The sequence below is a fragment of the Fusarium graminearum genome, chromosome 1 (genome assembly GCF_000240135.3).
Source record: "Fusarium graminearum PH-1 chromosome 1, whole genome shotgun sequence".
Taxonomy (NCBI): domain Eukaryota; kingdom Fungi; phylum Ascomycota; class Sordariomycetes; order Hypocreales; family Nectriaceae; genus Fusarium; species Fusarium graminearum.
The window spans coordinates 11,517,970-11,538,713 of NC_026474.1; the positions used below are offsets into that span (position 1 = coordinate 11,517,970).

The following is a 20,744-nucleotide window of genomic DNA, read 5'->3' on the forward strand; positions in this document are numbered from 1 at the left end:
TGCCTCGCTTCGATGTTCGCTTACACTTTGAAAGCCGGGTAAAGGATCCAAACTGGGCGCCTTATTTTCTCTTACTTTCTCTTGCTTTTATAGTAGACAGAGTACTCGATAATTAGTAAATCGTACCCTGATACAGAATTCACGACACATGTCTGGTCTGACGCAGAGTACCACAAGGGTCATTATATCCATAACGCCATCTTTAAATTAATGAAATTAGTTACTGATAGCAGTAGCGCGCCATCGTTATGATCGATCGTGGCTAATAACGGTTGACTGTCTGGAGAAAAGGCTAAGCTAACGCAACCTAGTCCTATTTTTGACTGATTCTTTGCACCATTAACTCAACTACTTTTGCCTTTAGACTAGTAATAGCCAATCGTTTACAGCTAGTAAGTTCTCCTAGAGTTAGTAACAAACTATTGATTTAGGGGAAATTAGATGATATTTGTAGTAGTTACCTAATAAAGGACCTTATTATTTATAAATAACTCTTTTGATCTGTTTCCTTTCTTTGTTCATGTTTATTTATATATTAGAAACTTACCTACCCAAGTCAATCGCTTGAACATTCTAACTACAACTCAATATGCGATCTATGGCCTTCATGTTGGCCATTGGCCTTTTTGGTGTAGACTCTGTGCTTGCTGGTCCATGCAAGCCTCAAACTTCGAGTAAGTTGCGACAGGGTTACGATAGGGGACATAAGTACGGAAATGGTTGACAATAGTTTTTGTCTCTCCAGCAACCAATGCAGAAACCTCAGGTTCAATCGATTCGACAGCACAGTCCAGTACAGCAACGGCAGGCGAAACCTCTGCGACGGCGTCGTCTGGGACGCTTACCGAAACCATCTCAACCACGGTGTCTTCAGAAACCACGACTGCTATCATCATCACAACGTCCGAGGCCGAAATAGCCACAACCGCTTCGGGGACCACCGTCACCATCGTCACAGCATCATCTGACACCGAGACAACAACAACCACAGAATTCACTACTACAGCCCCCCTTACAACTCCAACCTTTACCCTAGTTGGCGGCGGCGGCTCTGTGAACGGTGACCCCATCAAAGGCATTGATCAACAAGGGACCATCATGCTATTCAACCCGGAAAGAGGAACCCAACGCATCCGAACGTTTATCCTTGATCCTCAAACTGGCCGATTGCGAGACAGGGATACTGGAGTTTCTGTTTGTGCATACTACGGCTTTGCCGAATCTCCCTCTGACCCGGTTCACTTTGGATTTTGTCAGAATGGAAACACTGGTCCTGGCATGTACTACGACTATCTGACCTGCGAGATAGTCAATGGTAAGCTTGCCTGTACGGCTCCAAAGGCTTCCTGCTCAGGCGATGGCTTTGAGGATATAAGCTGTGTCTCTGATCCCACCAGCGGCTTGAACAACCAATTTTACTACAAGTACGATGCTGGAAATGGTGATTATCTGTACATTTCTAGTGGTAGTCCGAGCAGCTATACGCCTGTGGATATTATTGTCCAGGAAGCTTGATTTCACCCAGTTAAAAAGACATACATCCTATAGCAACCTTTGTGTATACGATCTACTTTAGAAGCACTCAGACCTCTCTGTTTTATAGTGACATTTAGGTAACTAATTATCAGTCTGGAGTTAGATATCTCTGGTCCGAGGAACCTTACTACCACCCCATCGATCATAATCTTCCACCCTAAACTCAAATATGCCACTGCCAGGACGCTCCTCCACGGCCCGTATTCTGCTCCTTCTATTCTCATTTTGGTCCAGGTCCATCTTCTGTGTCGTTTTGGCGATTGAGGAAAACGACATCTCTCGTAGCTCTTTCACTCCATCTTTCCACATTACTACAAGGCCGTATGCCACACCCGTGACCCCAACAAGAAACGACGCTACATACACAACTACAAGGATACCCCAATTGTAAAAGAAGTAACTGCCTGTGCGCATACGAATACATGGGTATTCTGTATCAGGTCCACCCTGACCCCGACCCGAGAGCTCATTTGGGTGCGAAGCCCATGCAACAGCAAGAAGCAATGGGTCTGAGAGAAGGGATATGAGTAGATCCTCATAGAGTTTTTGTAAGGCGTCCTCGAAATTAGGAACGGGCAAAGACTCAGGACGGGCGACCAGCTTCGAAGTTGTGATGGATGAGTGTGCAATTGGTCCTGGTAGCTGGATCGACCCTTGGAGAAGATCGCGGATCTTCTTTCCTAGAGAGTGGTACGATGTTATTTTGCGGTAGTATGGCCAGTCCTTTGGGAAGACATAGTTTTCCACAGGCTCAGCAAATATCGGGTCGAGTGTTCCGTCATTGACAGAGGACTCGTCGATATATGTTGTGTTGATGACCTTTTGTTTGTAATCTCGATTGGTGACTTTGTATGATTGGCGACCACCTGTATAATTCAGGTTGACAGTATACTTAATTTCCCAATGCTCGCAGGCGGTGATGACTGGTGTGTAGTCCGTATTCCAGCCCTTCATGCTTCGATTCTTTGCGTGCGCTTCGTCTATGTTATCCACCTCAACGTAGCCTATCCAGAGTACTGGCTCTGTTCTCAAAGCACCCAAGTTTTTAGGAAACGGAGGCTTCATCGCTGGTTTGTTGTTCTCGTCAACTTTGATCTGATTCACCTTGTATTCCCCCAAATCCGCAACGACATACAAGCTCGCATTTCCGACGGGCAACATCTCGGTAAGATTAAACGGTGTCTTGTAATCTTTGAAGCTTTTCATTGTTGAGTTGGTGCCTTTGGCCAGTTGCTCGCATTTGTATCCGGGTCCAAGAAAGCTAATAGTGGTAGAGCAGTCCCAGTCTTCTCCACAGATCTCATCAGCCACTTCATCTCTCTGGATCGGTTGTCCTCCGGCCAAGACCCTCGACGCGATGGAGTCAAGCGGCGGTGCGGACTGGAGCCAGTAGTCGAAATGATAGGGAGAGTTCCTGTCTGCTATAACTTGATTGAACATTGACAGTGATATTCCACGCATGGTCTCATTCTTAGCTCTTTTATCGTCGTCCCAACTTTTCTTGGCGTCATTGCTGAAGTTGAGGGTTCGGACGGATGAGCAATTTCCATGTTCGGCTCTCGTATCTGTTACAACGCTGAGTGTTGCCGAAGTAAAGATGACTACAGCAGGTGACATCCAGATGTATATAGCAAGAACCATAACGAATGCCGACTTCTTCCATGCCTCTCTGTTAAAGAGTTCGAAAGCATTGTGGGCCGCGCCGAAAAGAGAGTCGATAGCATGGACGGTATAGCTATTTTGGCTTACAGCACTCCAAGCGACTTGCTGATGGGCTGTTAAAACAGCAACAACGAAACTAGCTTTTGCAATGAAGGCCAGAAATTGACCCAGTCGGAGCCACCACTGCTGGTTTGTAGCTATGCGATTGTGGAGATGGCTGTAGAGAATATGATGACCCACGGCAGCTGCGGCCCCAAGAACGAGACATGCTACCATGGACCACTTATTCTTCACAAGCCTCTCCCACCATGGACCTTTCGGAGGTTGTGCCGGGGGACCAAGCTGGTGGTAGACACCGAGTCCAGCGGACAAGTGATGTGTCCGATCAGCGGCCAGTAGGTCGACCTGACTATGTTCTCTACCTCCTGGGGTAAAAGGGTCATGCAAGTTAGGGCTGAATGGGTCCACATGAGGTGAATCGAATTCAGACCGGGGTGAAAGATAAGAGCCCTCTCTGCCAGGTGATGGAGCAATGTTTGGTTGATCTTCAAAGCGGGTGAGGCCAATGCTTTGGTACTCTTGGGGCGACCCAGAAAAGGACTTTGGTGCCGATCGCCTCATGTTGTACGCGAAAAATATCAGCCAGTCCTGAGGGATTATGCTTCGAAATGTAAGCGTAAGCGCGTTCGCTTCAGGGGTGAGGGGCAAAGGCTAAGGAAGGGACGTGTTCGATGCTCAATTGGACTTGATCAAAGTAGGCATGAGGATTTCTCTTCGCGATAGCTCTACTTTGAGACATCGAGGTCTCAATTTGTGATTCTTCCCAGTTGGATTTCCCATCTCTAGAAAAAAATAACCAGAATGAGGCTGGGGCTGACAGTCTGACAATCTGACCCAAAGCGGCACGGACCGAGTCGTCGTTCGTTCGCTTAACCAGTAAGCATGACTCGGTCCAGCCACAACTGAGTTCGTGTGGGGTTGAGTCTGAGTAACATGCTGTGGCACAACCGTTGACAACGATGCTACCCTATTGCTCTCTATTATAGTTGTGCCGTCACTTCAACAAACCTCACCAGCTTCACTTGAGCATACGTACCAATTCCCCACAAACGCTTACTCTCATCAGGTACGCACAGGGGTTTGATAATTATCAATAGCCTGCCAGGATACCTCCTTGATTTGTCTTTACTGGTAATGACCTCCAAACATTTCTTCTCAGTTAAACCACGATGACATGTCTTCATTGCAAGGTGCAGGTGAAGGACTTCTATAGATAATTTTCTAATAGTTTAAATGGATCAAGTTTAGCTCCTATTAACCTCTCTTCTATTTATCATTGAAGTAAATACTTTACAGAAGTAATTACTACGTCAATATCCAGAGGCTTGCCTTGCCCAGTCAGGCGGCACTCCAGCATCCTTGAAAACGCGTAAACCCCAGTCCCTGCTAGCGCATTGCGCATCACCTACGCGACAAGCTTTAATAATTCCCGAATGTACAAAACTCTAGTGGCTGAGCGTGTAGTAGAAACAGGAAATTTACCATCCCGAGTCTCTGGGCACATGGACGAAAAAGTAATCTAAGAAGCCAAATTTAAATCGCATAATTTTGTCTCTTATGCTCCCAGCGGTCAAACTCTCCGATACCCTGCTAACGTCCCGCTGCCACATTCATGAGCCAGGAGAGAAAGCGACGGGGCCGACGGGGTACTAGCTGCGTTTGGACTGTCGATCTACATTCTGGAAGACGGGTTGTATAAAAGCCGGACCCGATCCGATACTTGAGACAAATATTGGGTCAGCCTTGGTGGATTCATGGCACAAGAGTGCACTGGTATTATTGTCTACCATCTTCACAGTTCCCGGTTATTTGCGACACGTCTACACGGAAGCCAATGACATGGTAATGGGAGAATGGAGATCAATTCAAATAATCTGGCTTGTCTTGAGTAAAAGGGGGATAAAAGACTGTCATTATAATCTGGCATGTTATTCTTAAAGTTCAATATCTAAGAGAGTCTTTCAATCGTGTATAATACTTATAAATCACTTTTGTTATCTCCTGCAAACATTTTACAACATCGACTTTTCACCCAATGGCGCCTCTCAAAGTCACCATCATCGGCGGCGGTCTTGCTGGAGTATGTCTGGCAAACGGTCTAATTAACAAATCTAACAACCAAATCGATGTCTCAGTCTTTGAACGCGACGAAGCAGGCTCAGAACGAGGAGGTTATCAAATCCGTCTAGGAGCATACGCATTGGCCGGCTTCAGGGCTTGTTTGACGAAAGACCAATTTGCATCTCTCCTCCCTTTGTTTGGCAAGTCTGGTGGTGTCGTGTCGTCAGCACCTTGCATCTTCAGCCCTTCCGACTTGAAAGTCCTGATCGATTTGAGTAAAGCCCCCCTCTATGAAAAGAGCGCTCCGGTTGCGCGAGTCCGTCTCAGGGACTTCCTCCAGAAACCCCTTCAAGAGAGAGGAGTTATCGAGTACGGAAAGAAATATGTCTATTATGAGGTATTGAAAGGCAAAGCCCCCGGACAGAGCAACGTCAGAGTCCACTTCGATGACGGCTCTCACCATGACTGCGACGTACTTATAGCAGCTGAGGGAAGCGGAAGCCGTGTCAACAAGCAAATTGGACTCAACAACATCATTACCGATGCCAAGCCCGGACATGGAGGGTTCTTGGGTAAATGCCATCTATCATGGCCTGTACTCGAGACACTGCCGCACCAGCTTGTGGAAAAGGGTACCATCTATACTGCCAACTCCAAGGCCATGATATTCTCTGCTGTATATCTCCCTGAAAGCTTCACCTCCAAATCTCCCAGTTCGAAACACGCCAATGGAAAACCCGTGAAACACGGTGAGGAAGAGGCCTCACTATTCTTGGGCGTATCGTGGACAACGGGACCCGAATCAGCTACATTGGATCAAGTCAAAGACAAAAAAGGGTTAATGAGGGAGAAGCTCATCGAGGCTGGCTTCCATCCTGACTGTCTCAAAATCGTGGATGCAGTTGACGAATCAGCCATCTTGACTACACCTTGGAGATACGCCAATAGTGATACCCCAGTTGACTGGAGACAACGGCTTCTGGCCAAGAACGAGAATAAGTCGAATCCCACTATTGCAAACTCACGAGTCTGGCTGATAGGTGATTCTATTCATCCAATGCTTCCCTCAAGAGGCATGGGTGCAAACAATGCTATCCATGATACGGCTGATGCACTCGAGCCATTGTTGGAGCTTGCTAGGTTGAAAGATTCGCATGGAGATGTCACAGACGATCAAGTGAAGCAGAAGCTGGCGGTTTATGAGAAATCCATGATTCCAAGGGCCTTTGACTGGGTCAAAAAGAGTACCAATCAGCAGGTATGAATGATTCATGTTCTTCTTTCTGTACTACGACACCAAGCTAATACGATGATAGTTACCCGACCTTGATAGCATGACTGGAAAAGCAATAATATTGGGTCTCCGAGCAGTTCTCTTCGTCCTCGGCATTGGTGTCAAGTGTCTTGGGTTATTTGGTTGGCAACCAAAGGACGAGGCTCCCGAACTGAGCTAGTAGCGAGTGTTTATTCTCATTACTGTGGAGGATAGCTCGTTTTACGCGTATCTTGGTTTTAAGTTTAGCATTGAGCAATGTTATACAGTAGTCTCCCCAAGCGGATAGCAAAAAAAAAAAGGTACTCAAAGCAATCCAGATGAAATTACTACACCACTCTTAGGCTACATAAACACTAAGAGTGATCTAATGTTTATGTTAACGACTAAATTAGTATCGGTTCTTATGCAACCCGCCTGTCTACTCAATAAACATGCTGTAAGCTACACCTTTGTCCACCTGAAACCCACCAGAGACCAGCGTGCAGCTCCATAAGCAAATACCGAAGCGATCATGGTACAACCGCAAAACAATTGCAATCCAATGAAGCTATTCCCGCTTCCACTCTTATCGGATATCAATGTACCGCCCAGTGGACTTCCCGTCAAAGCTCCAAAGGAATTAACCAGCGCAGCAAGTCCAATCCTCGTACCAATCTCCTCGGTTGGGCTGATCTGTGCGACGCACCTGGGAAAGACGGAGACATAGCCACCTGAGCCGTAGCCAAAAGCAATTGCATATGTGATGATAGCTGCCGTGCTTTGACTCCCTGGCATCCAAAGGACAAGTGTCAGGATTCCAGTGAAGGAGGTGATTAACAACATACAGTTGAACTGGCCGATGGCATCCGCAAGTGCGCCTCCTGTCAAACGGCCAATCAGACTGATACCATTGATCAGAGGCAAGAGATATGGAACGAGATCGGGCGAAATTCCACTGGACTTTGCCTGTATGATGATGTAGTTCAAGGGCAGAAACATGCCCCAGAAGAACAAGAAGCCGCCAGTCATTGTCAAAACCATGACAGGCTCTTTAAAGCAGCGCTGGTAGTCGGAGATTTTGAAGGAGCGGGGCTTCGGGGTACCATTCGCCTTGATCAGAAGACATGAGATCGTCATGAGAGCCAGGAATAGGAAGCCTACTACTCGCATAGTCCACCCAAAGCCGATAAGTTTGAATAGGCTAGATAACATGATCGGCAAGACGATTCCGCCAGTTGATGATCCTGAGTTGACGATACCAAAGACAGTTCCTCGCCTTTTTTTGAACCATGATGTTGTCGAGGTGAGTGATGCGGTAAAGACAGCACCGGACCCCAAGGAGCTGACCACGGCCTGGGAGAGAAGGATTTGGTAGTATTGAGTTGACAAGGACAGCATCATAAGACCCAAACAGTATACAGGAGCTCCAATAAGGAGAAGCCATCGAGGTCCGTATGAATCATAAACACGACCCCACTTTATGATAGTTCAATATCAGCGTTTTGTTGTCGATAGAACAGGACTTTAAAACACGGTACTTACAACTGCTGAGCCGCCAACTTGGATAAATACTTGCAAGCTCGTGATCCAGCTGATGGTGCTTGGGCTGTGTTCTGACAACGGCCCAGTCTGGTAATGTTCAAGAAAGACACCGACACAAGTAACAAGGCCGAATGTGCAGAAGAGACCAAACCAGCCACCGAGAACGACGAGCCATGCTTCTCGACCACCTTCGGGATATTCTACCTCGATCGGAAGAGAAAATGTTGGCGCATCAGAAAGTGCTTCGACCTGGTGATCTCCATCAGGACTCTTGTGGTTTGAATCCTGGCGTTTCTCGTTCGAGAAAAAACTATTAGTCTGATTCATGGTAAATTGGGTTCCGATAGACGACTCGGCTTAGGATGTGTTCCAAGAAATGACAGGATATAATCGGAAACACGGAGATTTGGACAGCTTTAAAGAAACCAGTTCAGGCCAAATAAATAGGACGGTATTACTGGAGGCACAGTCATCTCGGTGCTGGAAATCAGATTCGAGGAGACATGGTGACTAGAGCTACCGAGTTGTAGGCCGTGCCGAACCGATAATATCTAGCCAAGCTTTCCCAAGAAGGAAATCAACAGAACATCACTGATGTGAAGGTGGAAAGCACTAATTCCTTGCTATCATTCCCCGCAAGGTAGCGTTTGCTTAAACCCGACGGGGCGACGGGGGCGGGGAAGTGTCCGACTCATGCCTTTCCAGTCACGATGTGTCCATCGGTCAACGACGACATGGGCAGCTGGGTAATTGAGAACTGTTTAATCTGAGTGTTTGGCGAAGGTAAATTACGATGTTTCTTATGAGTATACAATTATGAATGGTCGATGATATGTTGCGAGATAGAGACTTAATCACAATGAGATTTCTTCATATAAAGAACCGATAAGTAGTAATGTTTTTATTATGCAACCGCTATATATTTAACTCAACTGGCTGAGCATGAACCATTTTTAAAATCTTCGTCTTCCCATTCTCCTCGACAGACTTCGTAGCCGCCTCAGTGTGGATCCTCCACGGTGGAATACATCTTCAAAATGTTAGTCAATGTCTCTGTCCTCACAAGCGATCAAACTAGGCAGGATGAAGGAAGACAATAATACTTACGCTTCATCATGTAAACACCAAATTACTTGAGATGGGTTCCCAAGCCAGCCAACCTTCATAGCCGCAAACTCAGCTGCAGAACCATCAAAAGGCCTGCCGTTGAGGTTAGCTCTTCCAGCAATAGCCATAATGGCAATATCAGGTTTTGGCTGTAAGTTCTTCAGAATACCATCATAACCACCCAGGTGGGCGCTCCAAAGTAACGCTTTGTTTCCAATCACGAAATTGAACATCAACTGGCCTCCATCACAATGAGACATGACATTCCGCTTTCTGTCACTCACGTACTCAATGAATGAACGATGACCTGGAGTAAGCTTCTCAGGTGGCATGAGCTCTCCAAGTTGAAACAGACCATATTTCATCCCGATGGTAATGTCAAGAGTGCAACTATACGGACTTGCAGTGCCTTTATAGACAGTGGCTGTGTCTATGACTTCAGGATGGTCTGCAGGCATGAAGCAGTGAAGCGAAGGCCAGACATCCACCGAGAGCGCTGCGAGTTTGTCAAGTGGGCGATTTGGTGCATTAGGCAGTCCGGGAGAGAATAGTGATGGGTCGGCCCTGGCTTGATCCCAAGTCTCACGAGTGAATAACGGGATGCGCTCGCCACCTTGGACTGGGAATAGTTGATGATCAGGAACACCAGCTTCTCTCAGAAGATTGATCGCTTCATTGTTTGCTATGACGATGGCGCCAGTTTTGATAGCGATGCGATCTGCACCAGGGAGACTTTGAGTTCGTTGTTAACATCACATTCTGGTCTTTATTTTTGTTAATTCACTCACTGGTCAAAATGGGCATGAGAAATAAAGATGTAGTCGGCCTCTTGTACATCATCAACTGGAAGATATGTTTCCAATACGGAGGGTCTATCGAGCCAAGTATCAAGGAAGATAGTGACACCTCTCGTTCGCAGGCGATACGTTGTGGCGCCTGTATAATTGCTATCAGTATGAAGACACGTCAAGGGAACTCGGACCAAGCATACATACCAAACCATTCCAGAGTAGAGTTTGTCATTTTCATTGTAACCTTGCTCAGAGATCTCGGAAATTACAAAAAGTTTATAATAACAAGGAACATCTTCGACGTTTAGTACTTAAGCGAGACTAAGTGAGCGGGGCCGACGGGGTAAATAGTGGTGTCATCATGACCCCCGCTGGCTATATCCGCGAGTAACTCTCCACCGCTTCCCTCCTCAACCTTTGGGAATTCTTCCGTGAGAACAACATCAGCAGCACGGCAAACCGACGGAGTACCAGAGATGGAGCTGAGTGGTCTATCTTGTGATCATTGCGGAGAAAGATTCCAACGCCGGGAGCACCGTGACCGACACCTTCTTCGGCACACGGGTCACAAGCCGTTCCAATGCGATGTTTGCTCCAAGTCCTTTCCGCGCCAGTAAGTAAAACAATAAGGTTACGCGTGAAATGGGTTTGTCGTACTAACAGACCACAGAGATACTCTTGTTCGTCATCGGGCTTTACATAATACCCGATCTGGGTCTCACAGCCGAGGTCGTCGTCCCCGTGGCAAGGCCTGTGTTACTTGTTCGAGATTGAAGCAAGGTTGTAGCGGAGGCAACCCATGCTCTAGATGCAGAGCAAGAGGCACTGTGTGCATCTACAACTCTGCCAAGTCTCCTGATGTTCCCAGTCGTGACAATGATCAACATGGAACATTGTCGTCGCCTTCCACATCACGGGCCACGGATTTGGGGGATGAAGACACAATGTCCTGTGATGATTATACAATGCCAAACGAATGGAACGATGCTCCATCCATTCCTTCTGGTATCAGTACTGTCCCCACCTTATACACCACTGTCGCAAACAATTCTCCATCCACCTGGCAACCCACCCAACATCTATCCCACGAGAACTTCAGTGGTCTGTTTCCTATACCGGGTGTTCCATGGATGCCTTGGAATCCTTTGATGGACATCTCTTCTTTTCCTTGGTTCACCGAGGGCTTGGAGATTCCACCGGGCTTTCCTAGCCTGCCGGACCTGATGGATACATCTCCGATAGTAGTTGAGACCGCAGCTTCACCTGCTACCCACATTGCCACAGTATCAGCTCCAACCATACCACTACCGACGACAATAGATAACCATACTGATCCTGAGACTTATATAAACCCCGAACACATATGCTCCAGTTACACAAAGCCATGCCTTCCCTTTCCCAAGCCCCAAGACATCGGCATTCAAATGGCTAGGGCTGAGCTTTTTGGACACATCCATGATATTCCGCAACAAGCTATCGAAGGGTTGAATAATTTCTACAAGATACAACAGCGCGACAAATTCACTGAAGCCATCCCTCATGACATCGTCCATGCCTTTGTGGAGCTTTACTTTGAGTACTTTGATCCACAGTTTCCCTTTCTACACCCCTCTCGCGTAGACGACCCAGGCCTGTCATGGCTTCTACTGTTAGCCGTAGCGGCTGTTGGGAGCCATTACTCCGAGATTCAAGTTGCAGAAGAATATAATCTTGCACTTTCTGATCTGCTCGCTCGAGCTGTCGAACAGAGTGTAAGTCATAACGCGTCTCTACGATACACAGCTGCTGACCTTCCATTCCCAGCTATCTAATCACATGACACAAGTCGAATCTGCTACAGTTCAGAGTGTTTTTCTGTTGCATGTTCTGTGGATGTTTTCTAATTCCCACAGAGACAAAGTCGTACTAAAACACAAGCGAAGCAGTCTTTCAACTCTATGCTGGGACTTGCTTAGCAGGGCGAATAAACGAAGACACCTAAGTCAACCTGGCGTTAGTACTGAAGGTGCCTGGCAAGCGTGGCTCACTACTGAAAGTGAGATACGCCTAGTTACGTGTGTTCGACTCCTGGAATGCCTAGAACATATCTTTCTTTTCATGCCTTTGGCTATCAACCTTCGTGACGCTACAAAACAGCTACCTTGCGATGAAAGGGTGTGGAAGACTCGAAATGCCCTTGATTGGAAGTCCAAACTCGAGACTTGCGTAGAGGCGCAACCCGTTGTCAGTGGACAAGGCTGTCGTCATCGTCACTCTAATGGGCTGTCTACTAAAGATCCTTTCCCTTGCAAGGTTGCTCTCATCGAACTATATCTCGATGAGAGGGATATTTCCCACCAACTGCTTACATCCAAGATTCTACGGTCTTCATTTGCATCATACTTTGACTCAGAGTCAAGTACTGATACTCAAAAGGCATTTGAGAAACTTGATACGAGGAGCCTTAACCCCCATTTGGACGGAATCATCGATCAATTGACATTTGCAAACTCGGGGACTGGAGGAGATACGATATTCCATTGCATTTCGATTTTACGACTGATACCAGTACCACTGGAAACACTACATTTCGCCACTGGATGGCAGGCAAATAAGGAACAGATGCTGGAGTCGAAGATGCGCCTTAAAGACTTTTTCCAGAATAACAGTTCCAAGGCGCGAAAGGCTTTGTGGCATGCGGTTTGCATATTCAAGACAACCCGAAACTCACAACGTCTCATGTGCTACGACGCATTTAGCCTTATCTCGGCCATGGGTTACATATACTCTTATAGCGAAGCACAATCTTCAATATCAGACGCTTCTCCAGGTTCACAGAAGTCGACTCGTCCACCGATCGTTCGACTCGACCAGCTTAACGAGAAGTCAGACGTTGAACGGTGGATTGATAACGACTCTGAAAGTTTGGTCCATTTAACTGGAGTAGGATTGCTTGACGGTTCTGATCATTGTGTCCGCTTCCTTCGAGATATTGAAAAGACATTCTCCTCTCAAATTGCTTGGAGGGGGTTTTGTCGTATCCTAGCTACTTGCCTTTCCCAGTTAATGCGGGGTGAGATGCCCTATTCACAAGATTATAACAAGCATTATAGATAGGTTGTAGGGTTTATTTACTGCTTATAATCTGAGGCACGCAAATTGTAGAGGATGAAGAACATTGTGATGAAATTCTTACAAGCTTTCACTGTATTTAGAACAATATAATTAAATGGGGAGCATTGATACCGCCATGTGGATTTCAATACCTGTATCAATCTTAGTTCGTAATCAAATGGGGCGATTAAGTTCAAGGTTTTGTATCTTGATACTGATGTGAGGTTATGAGTAGATCGTACTGTTACAACAAAGGTACTTGAAGGACTTGAACTGTTATGGCCACTGCTTAATAGCAATTGTTTATGAGATCTAAGCAGAAGGTAGATAAAGACGAAAGCTACTCTAATCTATTGTCGCATATCAAAGACACATCGAAACGATCATTGCCTTTCCATACTTGAGCACCAGAATTACAAGCAGCCACAGCAGATCGCAAGTCGCTAATCATACTGCCTGGCCCGCTTGCAAAAACTGTGGTTGGTCCTCTGACAGTATCTTCTACAAAGCTAGGAATCATCTTCCTTAAGTCTGGATGAGAGGTTTTGAAGTTTCTGTCAACGTCGCTCCTCACTTCGTCCGATTCTGAGGGCGCCGACGCAGATGTGCCAACATCAGCTGCTTTGTCGGCTTTAACAGTATCGTGCGTGGCCGTTGCACAACCCGTCTCGCGAGTAACATACACATGCACTTCAATACCATGTGAATCACTGGCTTCGTAAATCGATTCTAGCTCGTCTCGAACCCACTGCTTGTCTGACTCCTTTCTGATAGCCCAGATCAGTTGAAACTTGCGCAGAGACGATGATCGCTGGGAAACTAGACTCAGAAGAACAGGTAAAACGTAAGTGATGCCAGTACCACCCGCGACGCAAAGGATGTTTGTCTCCGGTGTCAAATCCTCTGCGATGGATTCTCCGTAGGATCCGGAAAGAATGACGGGTGTCACTGACGGTTCGTTCTCGCCTGCTCGTTTCTGTGCCAATTGTGCGAGCTTCTTTGTCTCGCCCTGCTTTGCTCGTAGGATGTAGGAATGTTTGACAACTCCATCTTGAACCACTGGCAGACTCAACGGGGTGAAAGGGTGCGATTGCCAAATACTGCATTCGGTAAAACAAAGGTAAAAGTGTTGACCAATATTCCAAGGATCCTGGGAGTGCGTGAAATCTAGCCGGAGGACATCGCCATTGTCGGAATCCGGAAAATATTTCATGGTCGCATTGATGCTCTTAAAGCCGACAGAACCGTCATCCATATATTGATAATGAATCAATCCACTCCTGATTAGCCGCAGAGCTCGGTCGATAAACCAGATAAGTAGGGATGAGTAAAGGAAACAAGACAGCTTGTCCCAGTGCGCATAGCACGCGCCAATATAGACCATTGCCAGTACGTAGTGAGCCTTTCGGAAGAATTCGTAGCCTGTTCGACGGATTACAACAGGCAAACTGAGTACAAATAGGAGTAGTATCAGTAGCGTCGCGACGATTCCCCAGATCATGTAAAGCTCTGTGATCAATTGCAGGGCGGCAGCTGGTTGTGGAGCATAGAGCTTCGTCTCAATGACGATCCATCCGATGGTGTGGAGTAGGGCCTGGGCAAGGATAATGTATCCGAGCCATCGATGCAGAAAGTTGAAGCTTTGGTAAGGAACGCCAGTCAATAGACTTAGGATTGATTCGCGGCTAGCCAACATGACAGTGAGAGGTGTAAGCGCGTAGGCGAGGACACCGATTCGATTCGACCAGGGGCCGAGTGTTGTTCTGGTGGTGTAGACACCGTCCATGTCTGGTACAGCGACAACCCATATTCTGTAGCTAAGACCAGCAAAGCTGACTATGATCATATAGGCTGTCAAGATCGCCAAAAGAGTGACCTGCAAGCGTGTGGTGCGACCAAAGATGATACGCATCGAATCTGGTAAGAGGTAGGAACGGAAAAAGGATGCTATGGCTCTTTTTACCCGTGTGCGTTGATTTGTTGTCGAGGTCGCCGTCTTCTCATTATCCACGATGATGAATTCATCTGCTCTCGGAGAAGAGAAAATCTTGCGACTAAAAGCCCAGATCAATAGAACACCGACTGCCATCGCCCAGAAAATTCCAACGAAAAGCATGCTAAAGTCGTGGCCGGAATAGACGAGATCGAGGTACTGGCAGGTCTTGACGTCTTTCACACATGGAAGAGCGCGGTCTGCATAACCCCAATGGGGTTCAAGTGTGCTAGCTTCGCTCATGTTCTGGATGTGGCGAGCGCCAAGAGGACTCCCGTGAGAATCCATGCTGAGCGATCAGTGATGCCAATGGTGGTTGGGAGACTGGCAACTGGTACGTTAGGGTTGAGACAGAGTCAAAAACAGACTGCAGCATTCCATCAGGGGCCTTATGTATAAGAGAAAAGCCTCTTAGCCGACACAAGTGGAGTGTGAGAGTAAATGAGCATGTTGGCAATCGAAACACTGCTACGTTTTGTCTTGGCTTACCATCAAGATGGTTCGCTTATTCGAAACCATGTAGTCATTTAACTAGCATTAAATCTTGGCTCTTATCAGTAGATCAAAAGAACGCGGAAAATTACCTAGTTTTAGTATCGTGTTGAGTAGCCAAGAATGATGCACAGGGACCGCATCGCATTTCTAGCCTGATATAGTAAGTTGAGAAGAATTGAGCACATTCCACACTCCACAGTCAGTCACACCTCGAGATGCCGAGTGCATATAAATACTGGCTGGGTTGTCGGAAATTCTTAATGACAGGGTTCTTGATAGGACATACCCTGGTCTTGACGCAGCCGTTGAGAAAGATTGAGCACGTTTATGCTCTACGATAAGTCTAGGGTATCAACCTTATCTTGTGGGACAATGGATCAAGATTCAGCTTCATCTGTACATATACTAAGATGAACTCTAGGAGGTAGCAGAAACGTTGGCCTATAAGATTTAAAGTATAAAGATAAACGAACTAAGCGTATCGTCTAAATATCATAAACTGACTTAATAATTTCGTCTATTATGCCTCTAGCGGCCAACGCTTTGAGTACCCTGTTGGAATTGCATTGCACTAAAGAGCAATATTCAAATAAGGGTTTGAAATCAACCAACCGTAGACAGAATAGCCCTGGTTGTAGCTAAACAAAACGTCACCCAGTCTGTCTAATATTTTTTTTTGCGATAAATTGGACTTGAACACCCTATGACCGGGAAAATGGACGATGCAATAGCGACAATTCAAGAATTCATGGGTTTTCGAGAAAGACACGCCAAACACCTTTGCGAGGCCGGAGCCAGCTAAGTTGCGTCGCGCCAGTTGTTATTTCCTTTGATGTCCTAGAACCTACAACTAAGTAATATTAAGACGTTGAAGATAGCACATGTCAAGCGCAGGGAAATATGAGATCATGCGACATGGCCTGTGCTATTTAACTGTCTGGAGGATCTTAGGGTTGAAATGTGCCTTGTGCAACTCAATCGCAGAGGGGCCAACCACGAGTCATGTCAAGTTACAATTGGGTATGGTGATTTCACGCCATGACTGGAGTTTTAGGCTAAAAGAAACAAAGATCATCAACCCCGACAACCAACTGTGCCTCTTGTAGATGCCACACACCAGTAAGAGGCCCCGCCAATTGAAACATACTACCAGGTGACGGACTTTTGCTGGATATGAAGGATGATATGGCATATCTGGCGAGAAGGAGAAATAACCAACGTCTAGGCATCCAGAATATGCAACATCAACCAAATACCACCCTGCTATACGTCAGCCATCAGATTTTACATCAGCGGACATCACTGTGCAGGAAAAAGGTGCCTGCTGCCAATCGCCACGCGCTGCAGGGTTACAGTCAGGATCAGTTCCGGCGTCATAAGACCTGGTTGTTTATGGGAATAAAGAAATGTTCCTTGCACTTTGACCAACAACTTCATCTACCACATCGTATCATGAGTTACGATAAACGTCGGAAATAACGACGGGGACAATGCTCAGAGTATATAACTGCCAATTATAATTTATCCCCAATCAAGAGGTCTTGCTTGAAGTTGCAGTATCCCAGGGATCGATATTGAGTATATGGGTCATGCAAGTAAAAGCCTCATGATCGCACTTCTTCCTGCATGTACCACTTCTTCGCCAACGGCGAACGGCAACCTCTTGATGGCTCATGTGGAAAGAATAGCAGCTGGTTTTGCTTTGTGCAAATGAATTTAGATCAGGGGACGATGATGCAGAATCAAAAGATGTATGTCGAATTCAATTGGGGAGATGAGTCATATAAATATACACTATATGCCTCTGTCTTTTGTGATAGTTCAACTCACTTTTCTCTCATCATATTATAGAAGCTGAGTTCCCTCACTGGAACCAGTCACCTTCTTGATAATACTAGACGGAAAAAGACATCTTGACTTTTTGCAATATTCCAAGCCAACATGAAGATCTCTAGCGGGCTCTTTGGAGTCCTGACTCTGCATTGTGCACAGTCATGGGCGCTGTCCGGAGAGGCGAAAGCAATGGTAGAAGACTCAACGGCGTGGATGGACAAATTCTACGACCCAAAGATCTCCCAGCTATATGACCTTGAATCCAAGGCGGCTATGAACCACGAGACACTAGCCTCTACTTGGTATGCTGTCGGACTTCTTGCACGAAACGGCGACGGCGATGCCTCAAAAGCTGAAGGTATCATCAAATACATTATCAACGACCAACAGAAGAACCCCAAAGACTTGTGGTACGGCGATTATACGCGAGAGCCGGAGGAGCCAACTGTTGGAACGTCATGGTACCCCGCTCGTGCGTACGGTTCATGGGACCCCAACTGGCGAGGTTTCGTCGGTCTCAGCTTCATCACGATATATGAAGAGTTCGGGGACCTGTTGTCTGGCGATTTGAAGGCGCTTATGCTCGAGAGTCTTCACAACTGCAGTATCGGCGACTCATACCGGAATGGCGGCATCAACGGAGACAACCTCTATCCATCTTATAGTAATCCCGCAATCATGCGTGCAATCGGGACAAGCTGGACTGGTCGCCAGATAGGCGACGACAACATGACACAGGCTGGAGAGGATTATGCAAAGGAGATTATCGACCTCTTCGACATGCACGACACACTTTCTGAGTTCAACTCAGCTACCTACACCGGCATTTCACTCTTTGGTCTTACGCTATGGTGTAAATATGCTCATGAGAATAGCATTCTTTCCAAAAGAGGTCCTGATCTTCTGCGCGGTGTCTGGAATTACACATCACAACTCTGGAATCCCAAGATGCGGAATCTCGCTGGTCCATGGGACCGTTCATACTCCCTCGACATGACCAAGTCTCTTGGTATCCTATCGCACTTTCTAGCACCCATTATTGGGAGGAAGGAAGCAGGTGTATGGCAGTATCCCGAGGCTATGAGCCATGCTCGTGACTGGGCTTGGGCGCCACTGATTGCCGTTCACTCGGAATTCCACAACTCATTGCTTTCGGATGATGTGAAAGAGTCACTGAAGACTCTTGATGGAGAGAAGATATACAACGGGAAGGCCTACTATCCACCCTACGATCTTGATACCCGCAATATCACGGCGTGGCTAAGCGAGTCCCTGATGATCGGAGCTCAGTCGTATCGAACAAAGAGCGCAAACGGACCCTCTAACAACAAGGGACAGTTCCATCCCGCTGTTGCACACTGGGCTTATGGAAATGATAACATCGGATGGCTTAGTGTAAGTTAATACAGATCCAGACTTGACTCTCACAATTTCACTAACGGAACATAGCTTCGTCCTACGGAGGCTCATGTCCTGATGCAAGTCTCGCCCAACAAGCTAAAAGTGACTTATCCAAAGGGTACCAGCAGCTCTGTTTTCACTTTTATCGTCTCTCCATCACTTGCGAAGAGGGATGTCAAGTCTTGGGCTGACATTCAGGGCATCTCGATCTATGTCTCTGGAAACACGAACCCAGTTCCGCAAATCACATTTGCTGGCCGGTATGGAGGTTCAGGAAGTCCTATCTACGATCAGAATTATTGGAATTTTGTGCATACTATGCCCGCTGTGTTTGAGGGCAATCCTGAGATTACTATCGAGTTTGAATCAGCGAGTGCCGAGAATCATCTTCTTACTGATAATAGACAAGCTGAAAGTGAGTATAGCGATCTTTGATCAATAGAGCAGCTAGATTAGTAGACGACTAAGTGGTAGATAAGTTAGGTGTTATTAAGACAGTGATTATTAGTTCTCTAATATATATATTCAATTATAAGGTAGCTAGTATCAAAACTGGAACACGACTAGTACCCTGCCTTGGATAATACAGATTAAAATGTTACAGATAACGAAAACATACAAAATATGCGGATGACGTATTTATAGCAGTTGATACTGCAGCATATCAACCCGATTGCTTATGAAATGTACACTACCTCAATGTAGTCCAGTTTGTAAGATGTCGTAGCACGGGGACACCTGTTGGTAAAGTCAACGCCAGGGCTCACCAGCACAAAGTTCGAACCACACGTCCAAAAGTCCGCATTTCCCTTGTTTCCGAACTGGCACTGAAGTTTCTGATAACCACTTCCATTTCCAGCAACGATATCGCAATCAATAGGAGATAGGCCACTGTCCTCGATAAGCGTGGCCTCGGCAGCAATCGCGAGACTGTAGTCGTTTGATGCATAGTATCCAAGGAGATTTCCAGCGCGATCGCCATTACCAATCTTGACCTTGCCAGTTCTTTCGCTCAAGGTGAAGAATAGTGTAGAGCTGACGTCGTCGGTAAAGGCAATGTATTTTATATCAGAATTTCCCGTGTCGGAGATTACGGAGTAGCCTAGGCCGCCAAGGGGTGCCAGGGAGGGGTCACTGCTGCCGTGGGCGTACAAGTAGATTGATTGGAGTGCTTCGGGCTCCTCGCTGGTGGTAGTAGCTGCAGCAGTGGTGGCTGTTGCTTCGACTGTGGTCTCAGCAGTTGTAATAGGGTTTGTAGTCGTAGTGATATCGGCAAGGGCTGTAGTTGTTGTTTCAACCGAAGAAGCACCGGAGGTAGTTTCGACATTTACAGTTGTTCCAGTCTCGGTTGTAGACTCAGACTCGGCTGGGTCGGTGGTGGACTGGGGGACATCAACAGAAGCAGTGGATGTCGCGGTCTCACTTTTGGTCGCTGTCTCGATGACGGATGCAACAACAGTTGACGAGGAAACAATCGATGAAGGACGACATGGACTAGCGTTAGCTAGACAGGCAGCGAGCAGGACAACAGTCCCAGTAAGAAAATTGCGCGAAATCATTGTAATGAATGACGAGGTTAAACCCTGAAGTGTGTGACAGAAGGCAAGTAAAGGCAAAGAAAGACAATAGCAAAAAAATACTTTCTGGATCTGGATCTTGTATAAAAAGTGCCCCCTTTTCTTTTCTTAACTTAGGCTCAGGGCTGAATGTCTTAGTGCAGAGCTAGTTGAGGCTATTGATTATAGCGGCTACCTTAGCAAGTCAATTGCAGTAAATACCAAATGGTGGTAATTGCGACAAATGAACTAATAGCGCTATTGGAAAATTTAACATTAACGTTTCCATACTCCATAATAGCTAGCGCTCGGGCATTATCATTTTATCATATCTGAGGCAGATTCAATTCTTCTTATGA

The 20,744-nt window shown here is 46.5% G+C and overlaps 10 protein-coding genes across 10 annotated transcripts; 6 read left to right on the forward strand and 4 right to left on the reverse strand.

The window, feature by feature from the left end:
* Positions 1-716: 716 nt before the first annotated feature.
* FGSG_10649 (uncharacterized protein) lies at positions 717-1,515 on the forward strand (the record flags this gene model as incomplete). The annotated part of the gene is made up of 2 exons (XM_011321354.1): positions 717-864; positions 992-1,515. 2 exons carry the CDS (start codon positions 717-719, stop codon positions 1,513-1,515), a joined length of 672 nt encoding a protein of 223 aa, XP_011319656.1.
* Positions 1,516-2,439: 924 nt separating this feature from the next.
* FGSG_13803 (uncharacterized protein) lies at positions 2,440-2,929 on the forward strand (the record flags this gene model as incomplete). The annotated part of the gene is made up of 2 exons (XM_011321355.1): positions 2,440-2,701; positions 2,811-2,929. The coding sequence occupies 2 exons, from the start codon at positions 2,440-2,442 to the stop codon at positions 2,927-2,929; spliced, it is 381 nt and encodes a 126-aa protein (XP_011319657.1).
* Positions 2,930-5,293: 2,364 nt separating this feature from the next.
* Positions 5,294-6,773, forward strand: FGSG_10651 (uncharacterized protein; the record flags this gene model as incomplete). Its single annotated transcript, XM_011321356.1, has 2 exons — positions 5,294-6,577; positions 6,636-6,773. 2 exons carry the CDS (start codon positions 5,294-5,296, stop codon positions 6,771-6,773), a joined length of 1,422 nt encoding a protein of 473 aa, XP_011319658.1.
* A 369-nt stretch (positions 6,774-7,142) lies between these two features.
* Positions 7,143-8,443, reverse strand: FGSG_10652 (uncharacterized protein; the record flags this gene model as incomplete). The annotated part of the gene is made up of 4 exons (XM_011321357.1): positions 7,143-7,159; positions 7,246-7,362; positions 7,420-7,540; positions 8,117-8,443. 4 exons carry the CDS (start codon positions 8,441-8,443, stop codon positions 7,143-7,145), a joined length of 582 nt encoding a protein of 193 aa, XP_011319659.1.
* Positions 8,444-9,031: 588 nt separating this feature from the next.
* Positions 9,032-10,246, reverse strand: FGSG_10653 (uncharacterized protein; the record flags this gene model as incomplete). The annotated part of the gene is made up of 6 exons (XM_011321358.1): positions 9,032-9,146; positions 9,224-9,372; positions 9,508-9,719; positions 9,810-9,955; positions 10,012-10,159; positions 10,219-10,246. The coding sequence occupies 6 exons, from the start codon at positions 10,244-10,246 to the stop codon at positions 9,032-9,034; spliced, it is 798 nt and encodes a 265-aa protein (XP_011319660.1).
* Positions 10,247-10,599: 353 nt separating this feature from the next.
* FGSG_13804 (uncharacterized protein) lies at positions 10,600-10,788 on the forward strand (the record flags this gene model as incomplete). Its single annotated transcript, XM_011321359.1, has 2 exons — positions 10,600-10,627; positions 10,685-10,788. 2 exons carry the CDS (start codon positions 10,600-10,602, stop codon positions 10,786-10,788), a joined length of 132 nt encoding a protein of 43 aa, XP_011319661.1.
* Positions 10,789-10,958: 170 nt separating this feature from the next.
* FGSG_10654 (uncharacterized protein) lies at positions 10,959-13,110 on the forward strand (the record flags this gene model as incomplete). The annotated part of the gene is made up of 2 exons (XM_011321360.1): positions 10,959-11,765; positions 11,818-13,110. 2 exons carry the CDS (start codon positions 10,959-10,961, stop codon positions 13,108-13,110), a joined length of 2,100 nt encoding a protein of 699 aa, XP_011319662.1.
* Positions 13,111-13,447: 337 nt separating this feature from the next.
* On the reverse strand, positions 13,448-15,388 carry FGSG_10655 (uncharacterized protein; the record flags this gene model as incomplete). The annotated part of the gene is made up of 1 exon (XM_011321361.1): positions 13,448-15,388. The coding sequence occupies one exon, from the start codon at positions 15,386-15,388 to the stop codon at positions 13,448-13,450; it is 1,941 nt and encodes a 646-aa protein (XP_011319663.1).
* Positions 15,389-17,536: 2,148 nt separating this feature from the next.
* FGSG_10656 (uncharacterized protein) lies at positions 17,537-19,373 on the forward strand (the record flags this gene model as incomplete). The annotated part of the gene is made up of 3 exons (XM_011321362.1): positions 17,537-18,823; positions 18,878-19,244; positions 19,366-19,373. 3 exons carry the CDS (start codon positions 17,537-17,539, stop codon positions 19,371-19,373), a joined length of 1,662 nt encoding a protein of 553 aa, XP_011319664.1.
* A 133-nt stretch (positions 19,374-19,506) lies between these two features.
* FGSG_10657 (uncharacterized protein) lies at positions 19,507-20,222 on the reverse strand (the record flags this gene model as incomplete). Its single annotated transcript, XM_011321363.1, has 2 exons — positions 19,507-20,108; positions 20,192-20,222. The coding sequence occupies 2 exons, from the start codon at positions 20,220-20,222 to the stop codon at positions 19,507-19,509; spliced, it is 633 nt and encodes a 210-aa protein (XP_011319665.1).
* Between the last annotated feature and the right edge of the window lie 522 nt (positions 20,223-20,744).